This window comes from Homalodisca vitripennis, chromosome 5 (genome assembly GCF_021130785.1).
Source record: "Homalodisca vitripennis isolate AUS2020 chromosome 5, UT_GWSS_2.1, whole genome shotgun sequence".
Taxonomy (NCBI): Eukaryota; Metazoa; Arthropoda; class Insecta; order Hemiptera; family Cicadellidae; genus Homalodisca; species Homalodisca vitripennis.
In genome coordinates this window covers 71,294,283-71,319,331 of record NC_060211.1, presented here as the reverse complement: position 1 = coordinate 71,319,331, position 25,049 = coordinate 71,294,283, and the positions used below count along the sequence as shown (strand labels likewise).

At 31.8% G+C, this 25,049-nt stretch overlaps 1 protein-coding gene across 1 annotated transcript in view; it reads left to right on the top strand.

The window, feature by feature from the left end:
• The window catches only part of LOC124362336 (gamma-1-syntrophin), a 321,507-nt gene extending 304,464 nt beyond the window's left edge, over window positions 1–17,043 (top strand). The window contains exons 3-11 of the mRNA XM_046816754.1: window positions 3,228–3,380; window positions 4,412–4,571; window positions 6,526–6,651; window positions 8,036–8,173; window positions 8,890–9,074; window positions 9,590–9,748; window positions 10,933–11,157; window positions 11,903–12,112; window positions 14,356–17,043. Of these exons, the coding sequence (XP_046672710.1) occupies window positions 3,228–3,380; window positions 4,412–4,571; window positions 6,526–6,651; window positions 8,036–8,173; window positions 8,890–9,074; window positions 9,590–9,748; window positions 10,933–11,157; window positions 11,903–12,112; window positions 14,356–14,463 (1,464 nt within the window). The 3' untranslated portion in view covers window positions 14,464–17,043. The remainder of the gene's footprint in view (window positions 1–3,227; window positions 3,381–4,411; window positions 4,572–6,525; window positions 6,652–8,035; window positions 8,174–8,889; window positions 9,075–9,589; window positions 9,749–10,932; window positions 11,158–11,902; window positions 12,113–14,355) is intronic.
• Window positions 17,044–25,049: the final 8,006 nt, after the last annotated feature.

Here is a 25,049-nt window from a genome sequence, read left to right as displayed (position 1 = left end):
TATTGCAGCCAGGGTTAGCCTACCTTTAACACCGATAGTCTTTCCATCGGACAACACGACCTTCGAATTTTTCTGATTGAAGGCTCGAAGACGTGAACCCATTCTTTTTTGAAAGTGGGCTAAGCAACTTCAAGCTGGTCACCATAGGGGTTTTCTGCAGAGATTACACTAAATCCCTTTGAGTCTCCGTCCCCGAGGTAACACTTGTAGCGTAAACCGTAGTTCTCTTCCGATCGGTTGAAGATCTTCCGCACGCCCTCTACCTCCATCCCGCCGCTAATTCCTGCGTAGTTGGCTATACAGTTCTCATTGTGTTTGCCTTCAAACCTCAATTTGCAGGTACAATATTTATAGAAAATAGCAATATCAAGAACTTGGTCGCTGTCAAAACACCATTCAGCGAGGAAAACCCACGCCTTTGCCAACTGCCATCGAACACAGCTGCAATGTCACGACAACCATAATTTTCATCCACCGCTTCTTCAACAGCCTCTTTCATAGACTCAACACAGACCTTTTGAGAAGCTGACAGAAGAACTTTGTTGTAGAAAGCAAACTTTGAAGGTTGGTTGAAATTCATTATGCCTGCAAAGGTCCTCCCAGTCTCTTGTCTGATAGCGATTGCTCGAAGTGCGTAAACAAACCGGAGATTTACGTAATAAATCCTGTCACTATTTTCTACAGTGGCTTTAGCACTGTTTTCCTGGCTTAATTTGGCCTCACATTTGAAGTTGTCGCACTCCAAACTCATTGTGTAGGCTAGGCCTACTCGGTTAGATATTATCAATTTCAGTGAATACACACTGCTAGGTTGTTGATCAATTGGCTCAAAACTGCAAAATCTACTACATTATATTGAAAAGAACTGTCCCTGAACTGATTGTACTCAACTGAGAGCCTTGTCAATTTCCCTTTTGATGCACTTTCATCCTTAGGGCTGAACTTACATGAAGAAGTAGGCCTAGTTCCACTCGTACTTGGGGTTTGTTCATTTGGGCTAGCACTACAGCTTTTAACATGGTACCAGCCAACATTCTTCATCTTTTTAAACACTCTTCCTATTCTAGGCATTGTCAAAAATACCTAAAGAATACCTAACAGAAATATTTATCAGATAAAACCTCTTGAACACTCACAAACAACAATTCATCAAAAAAGACAACTAAACTGGACATATGACGTTTATTTACAGTCGTACCAATACAAAAAAACATCAGCTGGGAATAAAAAGTAGTATTTCCAAAGACCTCTAAATACAAAGACCATAGCTAAAATAATCAAAACTATATGTACTGTAAAAAGTTCTGTAGCTCAGAGCTGGGCGGCGCGACAGTAAATTTTACTCATAACATTGTGCAAGCATGTGTTAACACATTTTTTCATGGCCTAAACTAAATAAAACATACATAGTGTTGTATATTGCCATAAACTAGAAGAGTTAAGCTACTCAAATATGACAAGATAAAAAAATCGAAAAATATAAAAAATTTTGAGGTCGACTCCCCATGCTTGTCTTTGTTGTCAAATTCCGACGGTCTTATGTTTTATTGCCTTTTTTAAGATGATTACTTACCTATTTTCTGAAATCTAAATCGGCGTTATAAATATTTGTACTTACTATAAATGTAAAGAAATAACAAATAATAAACTACGTTTGCACAGAACAGAGAGATTTTCAAGATAAGAGTAAGCATATATTCATCCCAGGAGTCTAAAAATATGTATGTCAAATCACAGGGCAATGGGTTGAATAGCTTATGCGAGAAAACAAAAAAACACATTGGCATTTATAATATTATTAGAATTATGATTTATAAATAAAGTTTAAAGTAGTCATAATAAAAATAAAATTATCTGTGCGACAGTTCAATTATGTAAGATATGACTAAAATCAAGGTAATTTTACAAACACACAAGAGTTCAAGTAACGTTTAATAAATAATAAAAATTACTTCATTATGGTCATTACTGGTCATATTCATAAATTAAATTATGAAATATTTTATATTTTCTGGAAGCTGAAGTGCCTTGCAAACTACAAAAATATTATAAAACAACACGTGCTACACGTATCTGTACTTTATTATAAATTAGTCTTACACTCAAGCTTTAAGTTAAATAGATATTTATTTAAAGATAAAAATACATCATAACTGCGCTTTCAAATAGTGTTTGGCTAATTAATGTACGTAACTGTCTCGTTATATCATGATATATTTCTCGTTAATTATCTATATGAATATATATATATATATTATATATATATATATATATATATCGTATATAATTTTAGTCACAAGTTACATATTTATTCAAAGCTTGAGACGAAATTCCATCTTATGAAAGATATAACACACTCGAGAAGATCACAGTAGATTATGAGATCATATTTTCTAAAATAATAATATTTATGGGTATTATCCGCTATGAAGCAAAACTGTATAAAATGATTAGTTACACAGAAAACTGCAGATGTATAAATAGGAGATTAATTTACTTCAGTTACAAAACCAGACCAGAAACATTGGTTAGATATTGTAACTATCAGTAAATTCTATATTTTTTCAGTTGCACATTTATATACTTGTAAATCGGTCATGTAGACAATACAAACATTTAGAACACACATTCAAACTAAAGTATAAATTTTTAGGTTGGAACTTGCATAAATTTGCTTAGATATCGAGTTGAAATAGGTTTGTTTGTTTTACCTCTTCCGCCCACATTACCCATCGTCACATTTACGCCCGAGTGGAGGTGGCTCTGACGCCAACCTCATCCTGCAATAATGTTTTGTAATGTACACTGTACTCTGTACATTACATGTTTGGGTGGTTTACTCTATGTTTGCTGCCTATAAACTTAAAATGTTTCTCAACTACATAGTTTTCTCGATAATACTTTTGTGTTTAGTTTTGTAACTTTAGTCCCATACGCAATCCGCCAAGCCATGATAATTTGAAACGCATCGAATTGTAAAATTATTTCAATAGCCCTTCTAAATGTTTGTAAAGCTTTGATTTTTTACTTAACTCGTAACTCAAAAATCAAATTTGTGAACTTGACTAATTGCTAAATAAATATTACAATTTCAATTTTTTATAAAATCTTAAATAGGCAATAGTTTAGATCGTTGGAACTGCTCAAGTTGCAGAAGGAGGAGATATCTCTCTGGTCAAACACAATCACAACTAATTCAGTGTAACAATGTACACTGGTGTCCTCAGGTGCGGACCGGCATGGTGAAGGTGAGTGACGGCAAGACGAGGCCGACTCCCATGCGGCTGCACCTCTCTATGGAACTGCTCAAGCTGCAGAAGGAAGAGATCTCTCCAGTCAACCGTAATCACAACCAAAAACCTTCACCTACTGACTCTAGGGTGAGAACTACTAACTTAATCTTGATCACATTTATATAGAGGAGATTTTGTACCCACAAAACATATAGACTATGTTATGTCCTTATGTAAAAGCACTCATATTATAATAATAATAAATCTCTAATTTAGCTTAGTAATAATCAATGATTTATATTTGGCCAAAACATCTCTTATATAAGGGTGGTTGAACTTGGAAGTATAATTTATATCCTTATTTAGAAATCTATTCAGTCCATTCGTGTTATGATTCTTATGGTCCGTATGGTATACATTAACTTCTTCTAATTATGTTCAACAAGATCCTTGCACATACCATAGAAGACTAACTTTTCCCTGTTTACTTTAACAAATATGCCTTTCAAAGGAATCTAGTATTCAATAGAAATTATGAGTCTGGTAAGTCATTGTTATTTTCTTCCTATTATAAACTTGGCAGAATCTACTTGATCCATTTCATTTCATAACCTGGTGAAGGCTAACACTCCTTTATACTAAAAAGTTGCCTTTTGACAGGAAAACTCCTCGTTTGTGTATAATGACTCTCCTCCTCATCCTTCTCCACTTAGTTTATTCTGTAAGATCCTTTCACAGGAATACGCTTCGTATTGTATACAATGATATTACTCCTCCTCATCCTCCTTCTCCTCGTCTATTCGATAAAAGCCTTTCACAGACGATTCTAAACAATGCAAATTTGTAAATTAAAACTTAAAAAATGTTTTACCCTTCCTTTTAAATCTGTTAAAAATGTTTTTAAACAAAACTCATATTCCACGGAAGTTTTAATTTCGTAAGTCGTCGTTTACTGTTCTACCCAATATGTATCTCCCCACTTCATAATCTGTTTCAATTTGGATGTAGTGTTCCTAATTCAACGCTAAAATTATACTTAAACATTCATAATGTAGCTTTTACAGCTAATGACAAGTTTACGTAATATGTAAATATGATTTATGCCATGAAAATACAAAACATGTAACACAACACACCTAAAGATCAATTAAAGGTTACGAATTGTTGCTTTCACGTAGGTGAGGATAGTGGGTGTTACCAGGCAGAAGGTTGGAGGTCTAGGAATCAGCATCAAGGGAGGCTCGGAACACAAGTTACCCATTCTCATCTCTCGCATCTTCAAGGACCAGGCTGCGGACCAGACGGGGGAGCTTTTCGTGGGAGATGCAATCATCAAAGGTGATAACACTGAAAATGCATGATCATCCTTAAAATATAAAATTATGATAATGATATGGATATATTCACTATCAAGAATATCGCTAATTCAATTAAAAATACAAAAATATTCTAAAAGCCCGGTTTTAAATATTGCCACTCATTATAATTTTAGGCAGCAAAGTTCTTTTTATTTGAAGAGAAATAATATTAAATATTTATTTTTAAGGCAAGGAATATACTATTATTTTTCTGCAATTGTGATTTTTGCAACTCTCCAACAAATATAAGAGAAATATTTCTTGACTCTGAGTAATATTTATCAATGACACTCAGGAAAATCCCGTAAAGGGACATGCACCATCATCGAACTTAATCATGGTTGCATAAAATTTAAGTTTAGTTTACAGATCGCGACAATTGTAAAGTTTAGAGATGATATAGTGTTGACATCACCTCGCAGGCTGCTGCTCAGCCAAATGTCATGGAGAGACAAACATGATCATAACACACAATGTTTCCTTTGTGGAAATGGTGTCATATGCACAATTTTAAGACCATAACTCAGTGAGTTCTTTCTCGAAGTATCTAACTGAAAACAAACAGACAATCTGAGGAAGACCTGGGAAAATATTTCTTTTTATTCATTCATTTTTAAGGTTTTCCTTTTTTTAATAATAACGCTCAGATCAATCCCCCAGCAAGAGAGACATTTATTGTCATTACATTCGATTTCGCATACTTTTTGAATGAAAAGTCTACAGTAATATATAAGATCACTAAAAACATTAAAAAGCCTACCTTTTAGTTTTTTATAAGTTATTTGTATTATAAAAAATTAATATATAAGTTGTTAAATTTGGCAATTAAAATGTTTATGTTTGAATGTACAGGATATGTTTTAATACGTATTAAATTAATTCTTTTGGTTAATTAAACCAACAATTTGTGTGTAAAATAATTAAAAACTAAAATTACTATGTAAAATCTGAGTTAAAAGTATAGGGTATAGTTTTAAAATAAGTTTTTAACGAAATGGAAACGAATCCACTATTGTTTCAACATTAATTTACCGCGGCCTTTTTTGAAATGTATCCTCTAAACCTATTCATTAAAAGAAGGAGCTAAAACCATTTACTAGTAAATACCATGCAATGTTCCAGAAAAATATGAATTACAGTAAAGCTATTAAGTATTTGAATAATTTTTCAAAGAATTCAAATAATCGAATAAAAGGTACTTATGCGAACAAAACTACTTTTACGTTTTAATGTGGTATCAATAAAACTAGCTCACGTGATGGAATAGCACCACGGAACTGAAATTTTGTGTGTCTGACCCAATTTTCTGGATTCCTGTACGAGCAACCAGTTCAGTATTGATATGTACGATTTTGTTTCCTCTCAACAGAACCCGGCAGGATTTAAGGATAGGGTACAGTACTATTAAGATGATAAAACAATTAATTCACAGATTAACCGAGATAAGAAGATCTTTAGCCTACAGTGATGATGGGCATTTTAGTTGAAGTCCAATTTATTATCAGGACAATCAGTCACTTCAGTTACCCCTGTTCCAAAAGCACAGAGTTCAGATCAATACGGTCATATTTCCGTTGTACATAATCACTTGTTGCAGTATCTGCCCGTCTCAAAGTTCCGAGTTCGTTACACATCGATTACTTTATTAATCACGTAAAGGGGAATTAGGTGAAACTGGATGACTGGCTGGTTCTAATATTGATAAAAACTAACTCCTCCAGATAAAAAAAATTCTTCCAAACATGGTGGCCTGAAGTACTCGAACGAAAAGAGTCAGTGTTATTGATACCAGTGCCATTCTCAATATATACTTCCTGCCGTATTATATGTTTCCTGTTGTTTCAATGTATCAGCACTTCACTTGATTATTGCTTTAACTACATTAATGTAGACTGGGATGAATATCACTCAATAACTGGTCTGCTCCTTTTCAGTGAACGGAGAGCTGATCACATCTTGCCAGCACGATGAGGCCGTCAATATTCTGAGGAATGCCGGAGATATTGTTATGCTCACCGTCAAGCATTACCGGGCAGCAACGCCTTTCCTTCAGAAATCAAGTTGGTATACTTTAATACATATTAAGATGAGAATGTTTACACAATCGTTTTCTCCCAGATCGCTAAGTGTGGTATTAATTGGTTCATTTCACATTCGCTTTTAATAAATAATTAACATATTTATGATAATGTTATTTTTATCTCGGCTGATTCTTTTCTAGCTATATTTAACTATAGATCAAAACAATAAAGTTTTGGACAAATTTTTAATTAGTGTTTCCAACCACCTATATTGGTTTCGTACACGCTTGTTTGAGTCCTTGATGAAGCGTGAAATGATTGTAAATTAAACTCACTTCACACAGAGTTTTCATATCTTTGAGAAATAAAATTTTGCTTTTTACAGCTTACACGCTTAAGTTTATGCTTTAAAAAGATAACTCTTACGGAAAATTTTCGGATCCTTTTTACTCAACATGTTCACACTGTCACCGCTCTCTTATTAGTAGCTGTATTGAAATGTTTTTCCCATGAAATCTGCATAAAATTTCTTATAATTTTTAGTATTTTAATATTATTTTTAAAGTCAAGCAAGTATGATGTGTAGGGTACGAGTAATGTTTTCAGTGCGACCACTCATTTTAATTAATAATAATGAATTAGATTTTGTACTGATTAAAAAGTATCATATATGTTGTACTTTACTCGTGATTTTCATAAAATAATTCATAAGAACCCGTTTCTGTATAGTTGTGTGTAGGGAAATTTTATTGTATTGTTCGGATAGTTGTTAAACCTGCGTGATATTTTACTGCACACATTCCTGGAATCAGCTGTTTGATCAAACATTTAATCATCAGACAAGGTCAGTTTAAAAATGGCTCTTACTGATATTGTAATTGATTAGCAAAATTGCATGTCGGGTTTAAATTGTATCATAATTTATAATTTGATTAAACAATAATAACGATGATCATTATGCAAAAATAATTAAAAAACCTAATTAAATCGGAACAGAGCTTATTTTATTCTAAATAACACAGTCCGCTGGAACACAAAATCACAAGACTTCACGATTTCATAGTTTTATTTGGGAATAAATCACCCATTAATTAGGTTGATGAATTATTTTTAAATGGTGATTTTTATTTTTATAATATTTAGTTGATATTTCTTATAATAATGAACTGTACCACATTAAATATTTGGTCTTGTTTTTACGCACAACCTGGTAAATTTAGTCTTTGTAATCTCTGTATCTCTTAGCAGCTGTATCTCTTAAGTTGTTAAGATCCCTTAATCGTGCATAATATTTGGAACCGCAATGGGCTAAAGAGGGAAAATAATAGTTTATAAAGAAAATACGTAAAAATAAATAAGGTCTATCTATGAACTTCTGCTTCACAAATCTCAGTTCCCCTTTGTTACTTGTACTCTCCCACAGATCTGGAGGAGAGACAGCTGGACAACGAGGGACTGTCGGCCGAGAGCGAGGGTGGCTGGAGGCACAGTCGCAGCGGTTCTTGTTCTTCCATAAACTCCAAGTCCGAGACTCTCATCAGATGGGTCGATATCATCACAGGTTAGTTTCAGAGCTACATATTTTTCTTAACGTAGTAGTTAGAAAGTACTAGGTGCCCTGGGATGTAGAAAATACTATTGCAGTACTTTAGTACTAGTCTTCTAATTTTATTTTAACTTTTTTATTAAAACCCACTTTAAACTTCGATCATATTTCGTACAGAAATAATACTTTGTAAGATATAACGCATATATATATATATATATATATATATATAAAATATTATATAATGCAGTATAAATGATACTGGTTAACAATCTTTCACATAAATAAACCCGTTCAACGGAGTGCTTTGACGTCTTTCGGGGTCCAACAAAACTGAGCCAGCGTCTTTACCAAATTGACCTTTTGTCCGTTTTTCGTTTTTGACATTTTCACTCCAAAACCAATAGAGTTATTCCCTGGCCAAAGAGAAACCTATATTGAATTTACTATGTTTCAAGCCATAGGTACGTCTCTATTAAGAGTTATGGCATAGATGCCCATACATACATCGACTCATTATTACGATTTTAAGAATTAACTCTCATCCTGAATGGTAAATAATGAGTAAAATATGTTGAGTGAAATATATGAGTTTTATTTATTATATTTACTACTTATATTTCAAATGGCGTTGTCAAACTGTGTACTTGTTAGTTTGTGCTTTAGTATTACTACACCACGTTTTAATGTACGTACTCAAAAGCATGGACCAATCCAATACATTTTTTCAGTACCACTGATGATGGCGTACGTGACACGGTACATATTCGGTACCGACAAGTTGCGACCAAACGCGTTCGAGGTCCGAGGCCTGAACGGGGCAAGTACTGGTGTCGTCCACTGCGACGATGCCGCCATCCTCTCCCAGTGGCTTAAATACATCACAGACAATATTATGGGGCTCACCCATTTACAGGTAAGAGATGAATATTTTTGCTGTGTTAATTTTAGTTCAACCTTATAGTATGCTGAAGTTCCATTTCAATCATTTTAACATTATACAATTCTATGTCAAAGTTTTCAACTACAGGTTTGATAAACAGACAATTAATGTAAAAGTTCAGGATTGTTTTTATTAAAACATATATTGAGCTCTCCACAATAACATCTGAGAATACATAAGATTATGTTCTATCTGAATTCATAATAACATAATATTTCAATTGTGTATTTAGTAGAGAGATAATTAGTGATTTGAATTGTGATTTGAAAAGAAAGAGCTTCTGACCGTCTCCAACTTGTTTTGTGACTTTAATGCAGTTATATATTTCCACAGATGAAACTGTACAACAGAAACTTTCCCGCGGCGGAGAGGATCGAGTACATGGGCTGGGTGAACGAGGGCATCCTCAACAACAATCACCACTGGCAGAACTTACCGACCGTCTCCAACTTGTTTTCTAACTTTAATGCAGTTTTATATTTCCACAGATGAAACTGTACAACAGAAACTTTCCCGCGGCGGAGAGGATCGAGTACATGGGCTGGGTGAACGAGGGCATCCTCAACAATAACCAGCCCTGGCAGAGCTATCGGCCTCGTTTCCTTACCCTCAAGGGTACCGATGTTCTGCTCTTCGAGTCCCCTCCGGTACGTGGTAATGTTTGTGAAACAGCCAGTTCTATTGGTAAAATTAGGACTAGTTATGGTTCTATTTGCAAAGAAAATTATTCAACACATTGAGTGTTATATTTTGCACACTATCCTAGTACATTACCACTAAAACTTACATTTATATTTTGAAAACAGTAACAAAAACAGTTCTGTACTAAGAAACTGTGATAAATATAAACATGTGATTCGCATTTTAAACAACTTAAATACATATGTCTATTTACTTTTTATAATATAATGTTCCTCTTAAGTCTTCCCTTCCGGGGGTGTTATATTAGTGTATAAATCGATTAGTGTGTTCATAGCAGAAATAGAAATCAATCATGTGACGAGCAGAATGTCAATCTTGTAGCTCAATCCGGTCGTCCGTAATCGCGTTGTCAAGGAGACAAACAGACTCTGACCTTTCCAACCAATCTATGGTAGTGCAAGTTTGACATTGGCTTCATTTATTCAAAGCCAGGATACTATTCCATACATTGTATCTAATTCATATAGCAGATTGTATCCAACAATTGTAGTAGGCAAATGCTTTATTGATTCAATTATCTGGAACCTATTGACCAAAAATTATACTTCATAAACGAGTTAAAATACTTTGGAATAAATGAGTTTAAAGAAATGTAATATCCAATAAAAAAAAACTTTTGCATTATAAACTGTTTTAGGTTAAAACGTAAATTTTATGACAACTGGATATTATTTTTTACTTCTCAGGTGAATTAATTTGTTAAACAACTAAGTCAATTCAAATTAACTTTTTCGTTTCAATTAATATAACTCAATAAATCACAAAGAATGTTGCTTGTGATATGTTAAATTGTTTCTGTTGGGTGTTCTGTATTTCATTTTACACTAGTTTAACCTCTATTGGATTTAATTTGGTTGTGAACAAACTTTATCTGGAGTGTCTAATCTTCAATATTCTACAGAAAGCTAAATGACTGATTTTTATGATCTTTCTTCTCATCTTTAATTTCAATTTTCGAATAAGTTTGGTTATTAATGACCATTATTTTTATAGGGCTAATTACAACATAGTTTTTTAACAGTTTCTAACAGTTTCCGTGCCTCTTTGTACGTTTGAAAGAATAGTTATGGTTAGGCGCTAAATATCCTTCCCATGCAATCGCACTCTAACATGTCCACTATGTACACAGCTCAACATAGGTGACTGGCTGGAGTGCGGGCTGGTATTCAAGGTCTACCAGTCGATGTTGAGGGTGATCAAGGACTCGGAGAACGTGGACGAGCGACAGCACTGTTTCCTGATCCAGACCTCGGGCCAGGAGTCGCGGTACTTCTCGGTGGAGACTCGCCAGGAGCTCCTGCGGATAGAGAGCGCTTGGCACTGCTCGGTCTGCGCCGCCGTCATGAAACTGGGGGTACGTCTGTGGTTCACTTTAGTTTTTATTTTAAGGTTATCGACCAAGGAACAATCATGAGAAGTGTAATTTATAGTTACAAGAATATACACGATTGGAAAACTATAAATTTAAACTTTTTTGTTTCATGAATTACAAAAAGATTTTACAACCTACTACAAGGTCATGCAGTAAGAAACAAGTCTTGTAAATTTGTCTCTTTAACTCGTTCAATGGTTAGTCGTTGATTAATCTTTTCAAAAGCCAAACCTTTGTCACGTGTAATAAATAAAATACTTTGTGTATACCATTATAAAATAGCAGCATACTATTTTCATTAATACTGATTTTTATTATTGTAACGGGTTTTTTGTGTAGCTAGCTTACACAATAAGGTAATTTACTGTCTTTACAATAAGGTGGGAAATATTTTCTGGTCTGAAGTTTTCAATTCTTTTCTGAAGCTTAAATGTGGCCTTAGCTTAAAAAATTATTTGTTTCTTAAGTTCTTGACGTAATTTGTGTTCTGTCGGTACCTTTAAGGACTTATCGACCTTAAACAATCATTCCCTGAACTGCCACAATACAGCCCAGCTCTAGTAGCGTCATTTTAGTAAAAATATAAGAACATATGATAAGTCTATGGCTAAGTTATGATATAAGCATGATGTTTCAGCTCCCTGAGTTAGATGCAACTAAACCAATCAATCAACTTAACCAACCATCCCATAATATTCCTCATTTAATTCAATGTGTGAATTTGCAGAGTAAAACGTTTAACGTGACCACAGCCAGTGGAGGCACATCTGCAGGCCTGACCCTGGACTGGAACCTAGGGTTCGCACTGTACGATACTCAGGCGAGAACATACTCGTGGCAATACAAGTTCTCACAGCTGCGAGGATCCTCAGACGACGGCAAGAGCAGACTAAAACTACATTTCCAGGACTCAGAGACGAAGGCAATTGAAACTAAGGTAATATTTGTGTATAATTATATTTTGTTTTCTCCTTTAAAGCAAATATTACTGTCATGCGGGATGTATCCACTGGTATAGAAAAGAAGTACTCATGTGACAGACCGTTTTGTTTTGTCCTAGCAATAGACCCTTTCGGAGATTAGAACTCAAATTCCAAGTATTCCACAGAATACGAATTATAAACAGAACTGATAAAGGCACCAAAGCAGTGTCCTGTAACTCTCTAGACAAATGCATATAAGAGAGTTACTTATTGCTTAGATCAAACATATTTCACCATGTGGATCTTGCGTAGTTTCCCATCTGTCTATATTGGTTTTGATAAAATAATTAATATCTAACTTCGCTATTAGTTAAGAATCTTGTTATGTGCTGCCCTTACAGTAAATATGCAATATGTAAGGCGGGTTTTCGAGCTTTTATTATATGTCAAAACCTGGTTGTGCAGCAGCTACAATCAGAATACTTATCAGTTTTAATAATCTCAACAAATTATACAGTTTCAAGTATTAAAAACTATCAGAATATTTATCTGTTTAGTAACTCTCTAAGGATCACACTATTTTAGTACGTTATTAATACTATCAGAGAATTGCTCTGTTTAGTAACTCTCAGTAGATTACACTGTTTCTAGTATTAAAACGATCAGAGTATTTTTGTTTTGTAAATCTTTGCGTATTGCACAGTTTTCAAGAATACTAATACTTACTTTCATTCCACGAAAACCGTACCAGTTATCATATTTGATTAATTAAATAAGCAATAAACGAAATATATTTAACTAATAGGCTATTACTCTTGTACAATTTAACTTCACGCACATTTGCAATAAGGAATACTATAAAGAAGATACCTGATATCGGTTGACGTCATTTTAAGTGACTCATCAGCTCAATTCATCATATGCAAAAGAGCCTGCGCAGACAGTGGCTTGCGCAAGGGTTCTTTTGTATATAGCCTTACTGTACCATTCACTCTTTAGATTACATAATGTTCTTTAGCATAATCGCACTTTTGGGTCTAAACAGATGTGGCTCCCTGTCGTCAGTGGTACAAACCTGTTAGAAGTATGAAGAGCTTCGCCTCATCTGGCAAAAACATCTACTCCGACGGCTTACAGAGCTTACATTATTGCTTAGTATAAACTTAGGTACAAACCACAGAGCCTTGCCCTACAGCTTACTGATTAATCTTGTAAAAAGGTCTTGTAATGATATATCTGGTAAATTGTGTATCTTGCCTCTGTGTAGTTCATTTTTTGAGTAGCGAATCTTCATTCAGTATAATATTTTTTATATTGTCAAAACACGGTTCTCTCTTTAAATACAGTTAGGCACAGTGCTTAAAAATATAAATAACTTAGAAACCAGGAAAACTGAGCTAAAAGTTTCTTTTGAATTGTGGTACAATATCAAGAGAAATAACTACTAATATTGAGGCTTTGTAAACTTCAAAACACATGAGATTTGTATCAATCTCTTTTAATATACTATTTAGAAAAAACTTGGTTAAAATTCTGACTGTATAAGTAAAATTCTATTTGTTTATTAAAATCGCCTAATTTATTTCAAAGTAATTAACACATTTCATTTATTTCTAAGTGTGGAACATAATTTAATATTAAAATATGTTTATTGTGGAAATCTTTAAAGTTTGTTATGTTATTGGCTAAAAAAACGGTGGAAAATTAGATATTTAACGAGTTTTGGAAATCTCATCTCAGGAAAACTTGAAAACCATTAATATTCCCTTCATTTATCCTGCACATAAGCTGTATATATTCACAATACCATCTTCAGCAGTTAATATGTAGGCCTGGTTGCAACCTAACACTCAAGTACTTCTTTAATGTTTTCAATTTCACGTGGAATTATAAAAACAATTTCGTTTCTCTTTTTATATTTTGCCAGTTTCTTAGATACCTGTGACAAGATACATTTTCTAATGTAAAAAGAAGCCTACCAATCAAAGATAACACCATCTTAAGGATCATCCACCGAATTCCTTGTGTATTATTTTATTAAAAGGGGATATTTGTCTACTTTTCTTATCTACTACGAATTTGATCAAAAACTTGAATGTCTAGACTGCTTATGTAGACCTATAAGTCTAAATGTATTGTAGTAGAAATCTATTATTTTGATAATAGAATGCTGCTGTATTTCCTTCGTTCAGCTTTAGCTTTAAATACGTGTTTACTAGTAGTGAGTGTAATGAGTAAAGTGCAATGGATGTTGCAGGAGCTCGAGTGCCCTACCCTGCAAGGCCTGCTGTTCTGTATGCATGCGTTCCTTACAGCTAAAGTCGCTTCGGTTGATCCAGCGTTCCTCAGCTCCAGAACACCTTGAACTTTCTCTGGTCTTCCTCCACTTCATACATCTGTTCAGTTGGCAGGCTGTTTTCTTAACTGATCATTCTTGCTTGTCTACTGTTATCCCTTAAAGGAATAGACCATTGATTTATATTTGTAAATAGCAATGTTTTGCAAATGTGTTGGTTTTTCAAAATATCTAGGTCTGATTGATTACTTTTGTTTTACGTTAACATGTGTTAAAAATATAAAACAATTGAGTAAATGTCATTCCAACTGACGTCACTGCATTCCATTATAATAGTTTGTAAATACATGCCGATATACTAAACATGTATAACTCGAGAAAATATTTAACACTATTGTGATATCAGCTGAATTTTAAAGTCTACCCGAAATTTATTGTATTTCCTACAAAAATAAACAGATTTTCTTTTTCTAGAGGTCTTCTTGTGAGGAAAGGGATTTAATTTGGGATGAGACTAAGATTGTGTTTTGTGTTGTTTTGTCATTCATGTCTTAGATTAAATAGTGTGATTGGTGTACCTATTTTCATGTAATTGAAAAGTTTTCATGTTTTAACAGTAATTTAATTATTAATCTGAGTGTTTTACTAAAGTTTACTTGTATTATTAAGTTATAAAACGAGTTATTGTGAAAAACCTGACAGTTTTATGATTATTAATTGTAGTTCACTAATCCGTATTGATATCATGTTTTAATTTATTTAAACACACTGAGAAGTAATTTCTTAATTACTTCAAGGTTTTTATTTCAAGAAGTATTTATGTACATACATGTATGTAAATCATTTTTCTTTACTTCGTTGGAAATTAAATTGTAATAATAATATTTTTTGACATAATAAATTTTAATTTTAGTTTTTATTCATTAATAACAGATATGTAAATACTACAACTATTTTTGTGCAGGATAAAGATTAGACAGAAAAAACCTAAAAACAAGATTAGAAAATTAGGAATTTGACTTTTATCTTGAAAATAACTTTTATGTAAGGTTGTTCATACGAAACTAAAACATTCATAATCGATTAGCTCTCTTTCATGATATACAAATCAACATACATGGCTATTAATTTGACTCTCGTAGCTAAACCGATTGTTGTTAATCGTAACGACCTTTATTGTACGGTAATTATAATAATTCAATCATGATGATCATCACCACTTTTATTGTATATTTCCTCATATGAACGATTAAAAAATGTTAAATTTTATTGCAAACATAATAGTTTTGTAATAATTTTTAGACAAATCTGTTTTTATATATTTTTTATGTCCGAACAAAAAGTTTCTTTAAACACGCAATTAAATTAAATATTTTAAATGTTAAAAGTTCAAGAGTAACGCCGAAGAGAATTTTAGAATTCTCAAGTCATAGAAAATATTAAAAATATGCAATAACACAGCGACTATAAGTGAAACTTATCACAATTATAATTTTAAAATCACTGTAAGAAAGCTTAGCATAATTATCTTTAATGTAATCAGAAATATTCAAACTTCGTTTGAATTTATTAAAGGCAATTCAGGATACATAATTAATATTAGTGTCAGGGAAATGTCTCTGACATTTTATGATATGGTTAACATCAACATTTTTAGTAGTAACTCTTGTCTGTTTAACTTTTATTTTTTTATTAAATAAAGCCTAGATAAATTGACATTTTATGGCCACGGTAAAGTATAAAGTATATTTGAAATTATATACAAGAAATTAAGTATATTTGCACTTACTCATTTAAAACTTTAATTACGCTGTTAGTAGTGAGATATAAAAATAAAACATTATATTTTCATAATAGATTATTTAAAAATTTTTCATTGACACGTTGACCCACGAAAACCCTAAAATTATAGACCTTTACATCTGCCAGCTTTGTAATGATGTCTTACTGTCCCACTATAAGAAACGATGAGCACAGTTTAATTGTTTTGTTTTTTATTTAAATATATATTATGATCTACAGCATGGGGATAGTTTTATTTATATACATATTTAATCGACAGTGATATAATTATACAATTGGATCTACACTATCATACCAGATTGCCATAAAACCTGACCTCATATCGTATGAACATTTGTATGAAGTGGACGAGGGTTACTCGATAAATTGTTAGAGAACATGATTTGTTTTCTTTTTTTTTATTTGCCTAGTTATTTACTACTGCACACTTTGAGGAACACATTTTTACAAGTATGCAAACTTTATTTAATATTATTTACCTATTAATTACCTGAAAGCATGGCTATTAGGTAATTTTTGCATGAAAGTGGAAAACGACATTTTGGTCTTGAAAACGATGCTTGAAGTTGCTATAAGCATGAAGATAGTATTTGAAAACCATGGCAAATAAATATTTAATACATGATATAATCATTGTCATGAACAACATATTTCTTACTACTTTAAATAATAAAAGATTTACAAATGATCGTTGGTACAACTATAAAATGAGATAACTTACATTGATTAAACATATAAACCTTTTCATATTTACAGGAGAAATAATATATTATGTTACTGTTTTTTTCAGATCTACAGCAACAATATTATAAGTTCAAAAAATCTTTAGTTATCAGTACAATGGGTCTAAACTATATTCAAACTTAAATTTGAAAACAAAATCTTGAATTGAGTATTTGCCCCTAATCTGAAAGAGAATTTAAATAATTACGGGCTAAACGAAAGTAATAAATGCCCGGTGTTATGAGAGCACGCTAGTTAGTTAATAACTGTTATTATTAATAGATAACCGAGTTTCCAATAACTTAATATTAGTGGAATGCTACAGTCTAAGTTTGTATAGTAAAGTTTATATTTATACAAGTTTTCAACTTTAGCCCTTTGTTATAACCGGAGCCTCAGAGGTGTGGTCGAAAAATAACTTGCGTTTCCTCTTAGACTAAAAGCTAAAATGAATTACAGCTTTCATTAACTTTATGAAGAAAAATATGACAACTTATAAACTTATATAAGTACACAACTGTGTACATACACAGAAAATTACGACAAAGCACTTGTTGTAACAAAATTATACAAGAATCAACAAGTAATCGAAGAAAATGTCAAAATAAATAAAATTGATTTCATTAAGTTATTTTGATCTATTATTTTTAATCAAATGTCCAAAGAGCACAAAATTGAGAAAGGATTGGTTTGTTTCATTTAAAACGAGTAAAAAACTATATGGAATATGAAGAAATTATCTACAATGTAAAACAGAATAGACCTAAAGTATGTAATAAAGGCTTCATAACCATTTCGGATTTCAATAATATGAACATCTTTATACATTTTTTTTTACAAAATCCATATCCTCTTGTGTTATTTGAACTCTTTTTATCGGATATTATTATATCCTAATAAATATATCAAAATACATAGTAAATATATCAAACCTGGTTTAAATTAAGTAGTCAGGAAGAAACAAAGATAATACGCCACTGGTGACTGTGGATAGTTTATTACAAAAGCCCCAAAGTATATTAAAGTGATCACATATTTTACGGGCTATGGATGTATGTTTTGCAAGGGAGAAGAAAAATTTTGTTTGGCGTCACGGAACGTCACATCACACATGTTTGCTCTGTTACCGCTAGGGGTGGGAATATCGCGGTCATTTTAAATCATTGCGTTTCTCCGTTCCGTTCAGTGGCTATCCAGTCCGTACTAGAGAGGTTACTGTCACTCCTTGTTAAAGTAACTACATCTTTTATCAGGCTATGGATGCATATTTAAATTATTAAAAATAAATTGATATTTTCTATTTCTATCATTCTATTTTATATATTTTCTAGCTAATGAAATTGTAGTGTAATTTAATCTTGGAAGAAAATTAGTCATTCTGTTCATTATAACTATAAACTTCACTCAATTACATTGAGCCTTACCTTACATTAACTCAAAAAATGAATTACATAAAATCAGGTTCTAATACACATTTTGCTATAGAAATGTCAAAACTATTAATTGAGTTTAAAAAAAGTTTTAAAAGGCCAAACGATAAAAATATAAAAGCAACGGTAAAACAGATGATGTGTTTAAAAAAATTATTTGCAAGATTTTATTCCATAATTTGTATTTATTATTTTAACTATCATAAACCCATGGTACTTATTTTGGGAATACAAGATTGTAGTGAAAATGATACTGAAAAATAGAAACTAATATAAACAATAATAACGAAAACATTGAAATATTTTTAATTTAATATTTAGAAGTCAGTGATCATTGGAAAATATAAAATGTAACACATTTTATAACATATTATAAAAATACGTATAACATTAAATAAAAAGGAAAAATTTACTAAATAATTTAGTGTCTCGTATTATTTTAAAATAAAAAATACTATTTATTAATTAGGAAGCGTACTTTTTCAAGATATATATATATATATATATATATATATATATATATATATATATATATTTTCACAGCCCGTTATGAGAAGTAGTCACTTATGATGGTCAGTCCTGCGACTACCTTTCAATTTTTATTATTAATGATTCTTAAAAACCAAATGAGGTTATTTTGTCAGTAATTACGAGTATATATAGATTAATAATTTTAAACCAATAAGATTGATGGTTTTTTTTGGCAGAGCTTTTCAATATGAGTTAGTAGATACTTGGTATGATCCGCTAATCTGTTTTCCTCTCAGCCAAGTCTACTTTTGCGTAAATTTCCTAAAATTTTTATTACAATAATTGAAACTGTGTTGAAGCTAGTTTCCCAAAAGTGCATACATTTGGCACAGCTAGATTACGTAAAATCTTAAAATTTCAATTTTTAATGTAAAGAGGACAAGCAATTAATTGATGTTTACTAAAAATGTATTTATTTGCTTTACACATCCACATTTGCTGTCATAATTTAGACGTAACCCATGTTACCACTGGGAGATCATAATGGCAGTGAGACAATGTAGAGGTTAGTCAATAAATATGTTGGTCAGTCAAAACTAAAGTAGCAATATTGTTTATGTTATTAAAATGAAATTGAAGATTAAAACACAATATATTTCATAGTCAGAATTATAGCAACCATTATGAGTTAAATTGTCTCTTATTGGTGATGAGTTTAATGTATAAAAAACATGTATCTTTTAAAATTGAAATTTTATTAAGTTGATAATTATAAAAAAGTATTCATTTTATCTAAAATTATTATAAATGTCAATAATTCCAATTTTATATCTATCATAATAAAGTTTCTATAGTTTTTTACGCTTAAGCATGGAGATACAATGATAATAATTTTTTTAATATGTTAGATTTAGAACCTGTTACCCCACTGTATATATCTTTATGGGCGTTATCAAATGTATTATATGTAAAATATGAATAATAGAATTTATATCCGTTTTCAAAATATTGATTTCAAACTTGTGTTGATATATGTAGATTTTTATCAATGTAAAGTTAATGTATATATAGTTTGTATAAACAGTTATATATTTTCTATATGTTAACTTATGGTTCTCACTGTATTGATTGTTACGGATAATAACTAATTTTCTATTTGAGTGTCTTGCATGTTGCATACTTACGGAAACATCTGAGAGTTAATGTTAATTAATTATAGGTAAACTCGAGAGAGCTATACAATACATCTATTACATAGCACCTTAGATTACAAGGTAACACAAATGCACAAGTGCATGATATTATAGTCGGCTTGGTTCGAAAGCTTTATAGGTTTAATGTGGGGAGACTGTACGTAGCTATGTAAAGAAAGTTGAGCAAGATAGGCTAGTTTAAGAATTGTTAATTTTACATGTTCTTAAAGTACCTAAACAATGTTTCACAATACGTTATTTGTACTTTCTTTTGAGTGGCTAGTTCTTTTAAAATATGTTATTTATGAACCAAAAGTGTTATTAATATTACAATCAAAATAAGCTATGTTAATTATTTCAGACATGTCATTAAAACATTTGCAATAAATTAATTATAAAATCGTTAAAAATATTAGGGATGTAAGTGCTTGAAAGATTATTTGTACAATTAACAAAAAAAGTTAAAACAAGTGTTATTAGTATTTTATTTCTGAGTCTAAATATATTTAGTATCTGCTGGTGTAGCAGTGTCTGCTATATATTGAAAACTAAGCGAAATCCAAACCGAATAGTACTGTTAGTTTATTTTATTAAGGCAAGTGTTAGTTTCTTATAATATTGTGCATATTTTATGAAGTTTTTGTGATCTTATTTGTGGGAAAAACCACTTAAATAGCGGCCACATAGTGCAAAAACTCTAACTATAACCAATAGTTTCTCAGATTAGTTTTTTAAATTTATAAAATTAACTAGTTGTGTAATAGTAACATTACAGTTGGTAATTTCAAAAGATCCAGTACAGGGTATAACTGAACACAATTTAAAAATTATACTACACTTCATATTAAAAAGAAATATGTACTAATGATTTTAAATTTATGTAATTTTTAATTATTCTGCGTAAAAAACTAAATGTTTTCTTGAGGAAATTAAATATTTTAGTTTCTATCGGAGCAAGATACTTATGCGTGCTATTCAGCTTTTATGCGTAAACTATAAGCTTTAAAATAAGTAGTAAGAACACTTAAACTTAATTTATATTGAAGTTACGACTTTTTAAAACATTTTATATTTGCTAAGGTAAAGCTTATGTCCTTAAGAATATTATTCAGTTTAAATACTTAAAGTTATTTAATTTATAACTGTTGACACATTTTGTTTAGCTACAGATAAGTCAATGAGGATTGTATGTTTAATTTTTTCTGTTTTAGTCCCTCTATTCCATAATTGAGCCATTCTTGTTTTTCCTCTGGGGCCTTGGGATGTTGCAACACTGAGCAGAGTTACACTAGTATTTAGTAAATAAGGGTGGACGATAAGGGAAGAAAATAGAAATACATCTCACGAGTGTCTAGAGAGAGCGGTTTTGACTAGTCTAACAAGAATTGCAGTGTTGCCGAGAAGTGCAAGCCCCAGAGGTAAAGTCAGAACGGCTCTTAGTTTATCGATGCGAGAACTATGGGCGGCAAAAGACTGGCAAACTGTACAAATAAAACTGTGGACACTGACCTGATTGTGTTGTGATGGGCCTGTTGTATATAGTAGTCTATCCCTTTGTTAAAACGTGTAAACATGTATATTCTTGTAGATTATACTACTCTTCTTTGAACATTGTGTTTTTATTCTCCTGCGCCACCCGTTGCCCTGACTTATTATTAAAAATCTAAATCTGTATTTGCAGAATTTAAGGGTAGTATTGCAGGTGTCCATTGTGTTATCAACTCTGCAGACTGTTTGATAAATCAATACCTACCTTATATTTCAAATAAAACGTTTTATTTTTTGGCGAACATAATGTTTGACATTAAAAAAAGCTTAATCGATAAGGTTTTATACTTATAAATTCTCAAGCAACAGTTCAACATGTACTCCAGTGTTGGAAACATATAGGCCTATCACCAACCGCTGCCGGACATCTACTACGGAGGCTTGCAGCATTGTGCTGAAATGGATTTTAAACCTTCCTGCACTCTGTTTTCGAGATCCGGTAAAAGTTTGTCCTGGTTTTATACACTTCTTCTCGACTAGTTGTATATAGCTGAAACAAAATGGGATATTGATTTATCAAACACATTTTTACTGACATTTTTGTGACTTATTAGCACAATTGCATATTAGTTTGATACTGATATATATTTTATAGTCTTATAAAATAACAAATACAAATAATCATATAATAATAATTAAAAACCTAATTAAATGTTTGACGCAACACTAGACTTTGAATTTCTTATATCAAAAAGACATTAAAACAATCATAAAATATTTTTATATAATTAAATTATAAATGTTAGGTTTCAAAACATGCAAAAATATAAACCTGATATTGACAGTATAAACCTTGAAAACTGTAAGTTGCTAATATAAGTTGGTCCATAAAATCAAGGTTTCATGGAATAAATGGTTACCAAACTCATTGGTTTATTTTTTTAGTCATCATCGTTTGTGATTTCACAAGCTTTTTAATTCAACACAGATTTATAAATGGATAAAATAATAATAGAAAGTATTTTAAAATTACTTTCTTGTATCTACAAATTTTAAATTGCAAAACCGAATACATTAGACACACGTATCATTAGACTAATTAAAATGATCTAGATCTCCGTAAAAAAAACTGTGAGAAATGTATTAGAAGATATTGTTAAATTTGATCCATTAAGAGTCGAATAGAGTGCTTTAATGTGACGTTACCAAAGCAAAGCTAAGTCAAAGCAGCACACTTCTATTACATAATATAAGGTAAGCCAACTTTTATAGGACTATGATGACGTGACTAAAACTTTGGAGTTTCAAATTCTACTCCTTTCTAAAACTACCCGATAGTTTATTTGTTATTAATTATTCGTCACATTTTCTTCTCAGTTTAGAATTATAACCACGAGGTTGGTTTTGGTACCACAATGAAAATCTAGGGATTAAATCACTTTGTAATAATATAAAAGGTGAAACCAATAATTTATAGTTTAGTATAATTATGTTATATAAATACCCCACGTTTGTTTATATTAGTCTTTTTAAAATGTAAATAAAACACTATAAAATTATAGCATTTTCAACTTATGGTATATAGAGAAAGAGACAACCAAAGGTGGAAATAAAACTAACATAACTGAAATATAAATCTGCAAATCCCGGAGCCGTTTGTCAATGTGATAAGAACAAAGCTCGATAACACTGAACTTAAGCGCACTTCTGTCATGGCAACTGTAGAAACTTCTCGACACTGAACAAATTACAGGAAAACTTCCAAGCTTTGGGAATAGCATTTCTTCTCATCTCAAGAAATATTTTTATATTCTGGTTTTGACTGTTCCAGTTATGGATCTTTTACAGTTATTTTTAACTAATTCGTCTATTTAAAATCAAACTCTCCCAGTAGAATTCTTAGAAAATAAGATCCAAAACTTATTTTTGACTTTTCAAAACACTGTTTTTATTTATTTTTATTTTAATGTATTTTATATCTTTATTAAGGAATCTATGATGTAGTGGTAGCATGTTCGTCCTAGGAAGTTAAGTAATTTGGGTTCGAGTTACGAGAAACCAAGGTCGTTTGATACAACAAAATAGACATTGGATATTGAAAATTGAAACTTTATTGAAAGTTAAACCATGCTACTACACTTATTTAATAACTGTAACAATAGTTTGCAATGGTAAAATAGCTGTATTATATGCTGAAAACTATGGAATAAGGACTTTCCTATTAGAAAGGCATATTCTGTTATATTTTATGTCAACGTGCCTCATCCTGGAATGCAGTATAAAAATCAAAAAATATATCAAATACGACAAGCTAGGAGTACGCGAGACCATACGTCCAGTAGCAGTCTTTGCTAAGTTTTGGGGCTACGAGCGTTTTTTCGACTGCATTCAGGCGAGTGGTGACCCGGAATACTGGCTAGATCGAATTTCTCCCCAGTGACCAAACATTCTAATTCATGAAGTCCATGGACGTACCTATGAAGTCACCCTGGGGATACGCCAGATGGTGGACATTCCATGGAAGGACATTTACCATAATTGACCTTGTGTTTTTACCATGTACAAGCGAGGTTTCATAAAATTCTTAAATCTGTAACACAATTCGCTCTCGAAATAACCTGCAGATAGACAGACAGACAAAATTGTTCTCACGAAGAGTGGTAGCGATCGAGCTGAGCGAACAAATAAACAATTGTGGTTGTAACATATCCTTCCCAATAACCTCACTTAATCATTCCTCTCCGCAGTTTGGTTTCTAACATCTCGTTTTTCGATGATGACAACTTTGGGAAAAGTATAAGGTTGGTGCCATCTGAAACCCTACACCATTTTTCACATTGAGTTGATGCAGATAAGAACTGGTTCCCATGAAACTGTGAAAAGTATGTGCATAATATATAAACACCTAGTTATGTTTTTATTACTGACATGTTTTAAAGTTGGTTACCCTTAGCGATACTCAATTTTTCCAGGAGATACATGATAATAATGTAAACGGAGAGACTGATATGTGAAAATGTACCTTTTCATCGATGTATTCAATCTTCGATGCTTTATGTGCTTGACTTCTGACGTTTAAGATGAATGTGGAACGTATCGAACATCATTTATGTGTACCGAATGGACGAAACACATGGGGTTGGATACCGCTGAGGTCGTAGTAATGAATACTCGATTTGAAAAGTTTACTTATATGTTTAATTGTGGAAAATAAACATAAAAGCACCACTTCTAGATGTTAAAAATAAAACAATGCATTGCCACGTTGCTGCCAAATAGAGTGATGATGAACTAAATGGTATCGTGGGGATGGGCCTAATGGTTCCAATGTTCTATGGGAATTTTCATACAAACTTAATAATTATTAAAACTTTAAAATTGACTTCCCTTCACGTTGATGTCAACTCACAAGCGCGGGCGTCAGCATCTTGGGTTTACATTGCAGCTGTAGTCGGAAAAAGTGACGATTAGTAAACTAGAGGTCTAAAACATCAATGCTAAGCACTCGAAGTTAAAATTAGGGACTCAAAGTTGAAATAAGAGACAC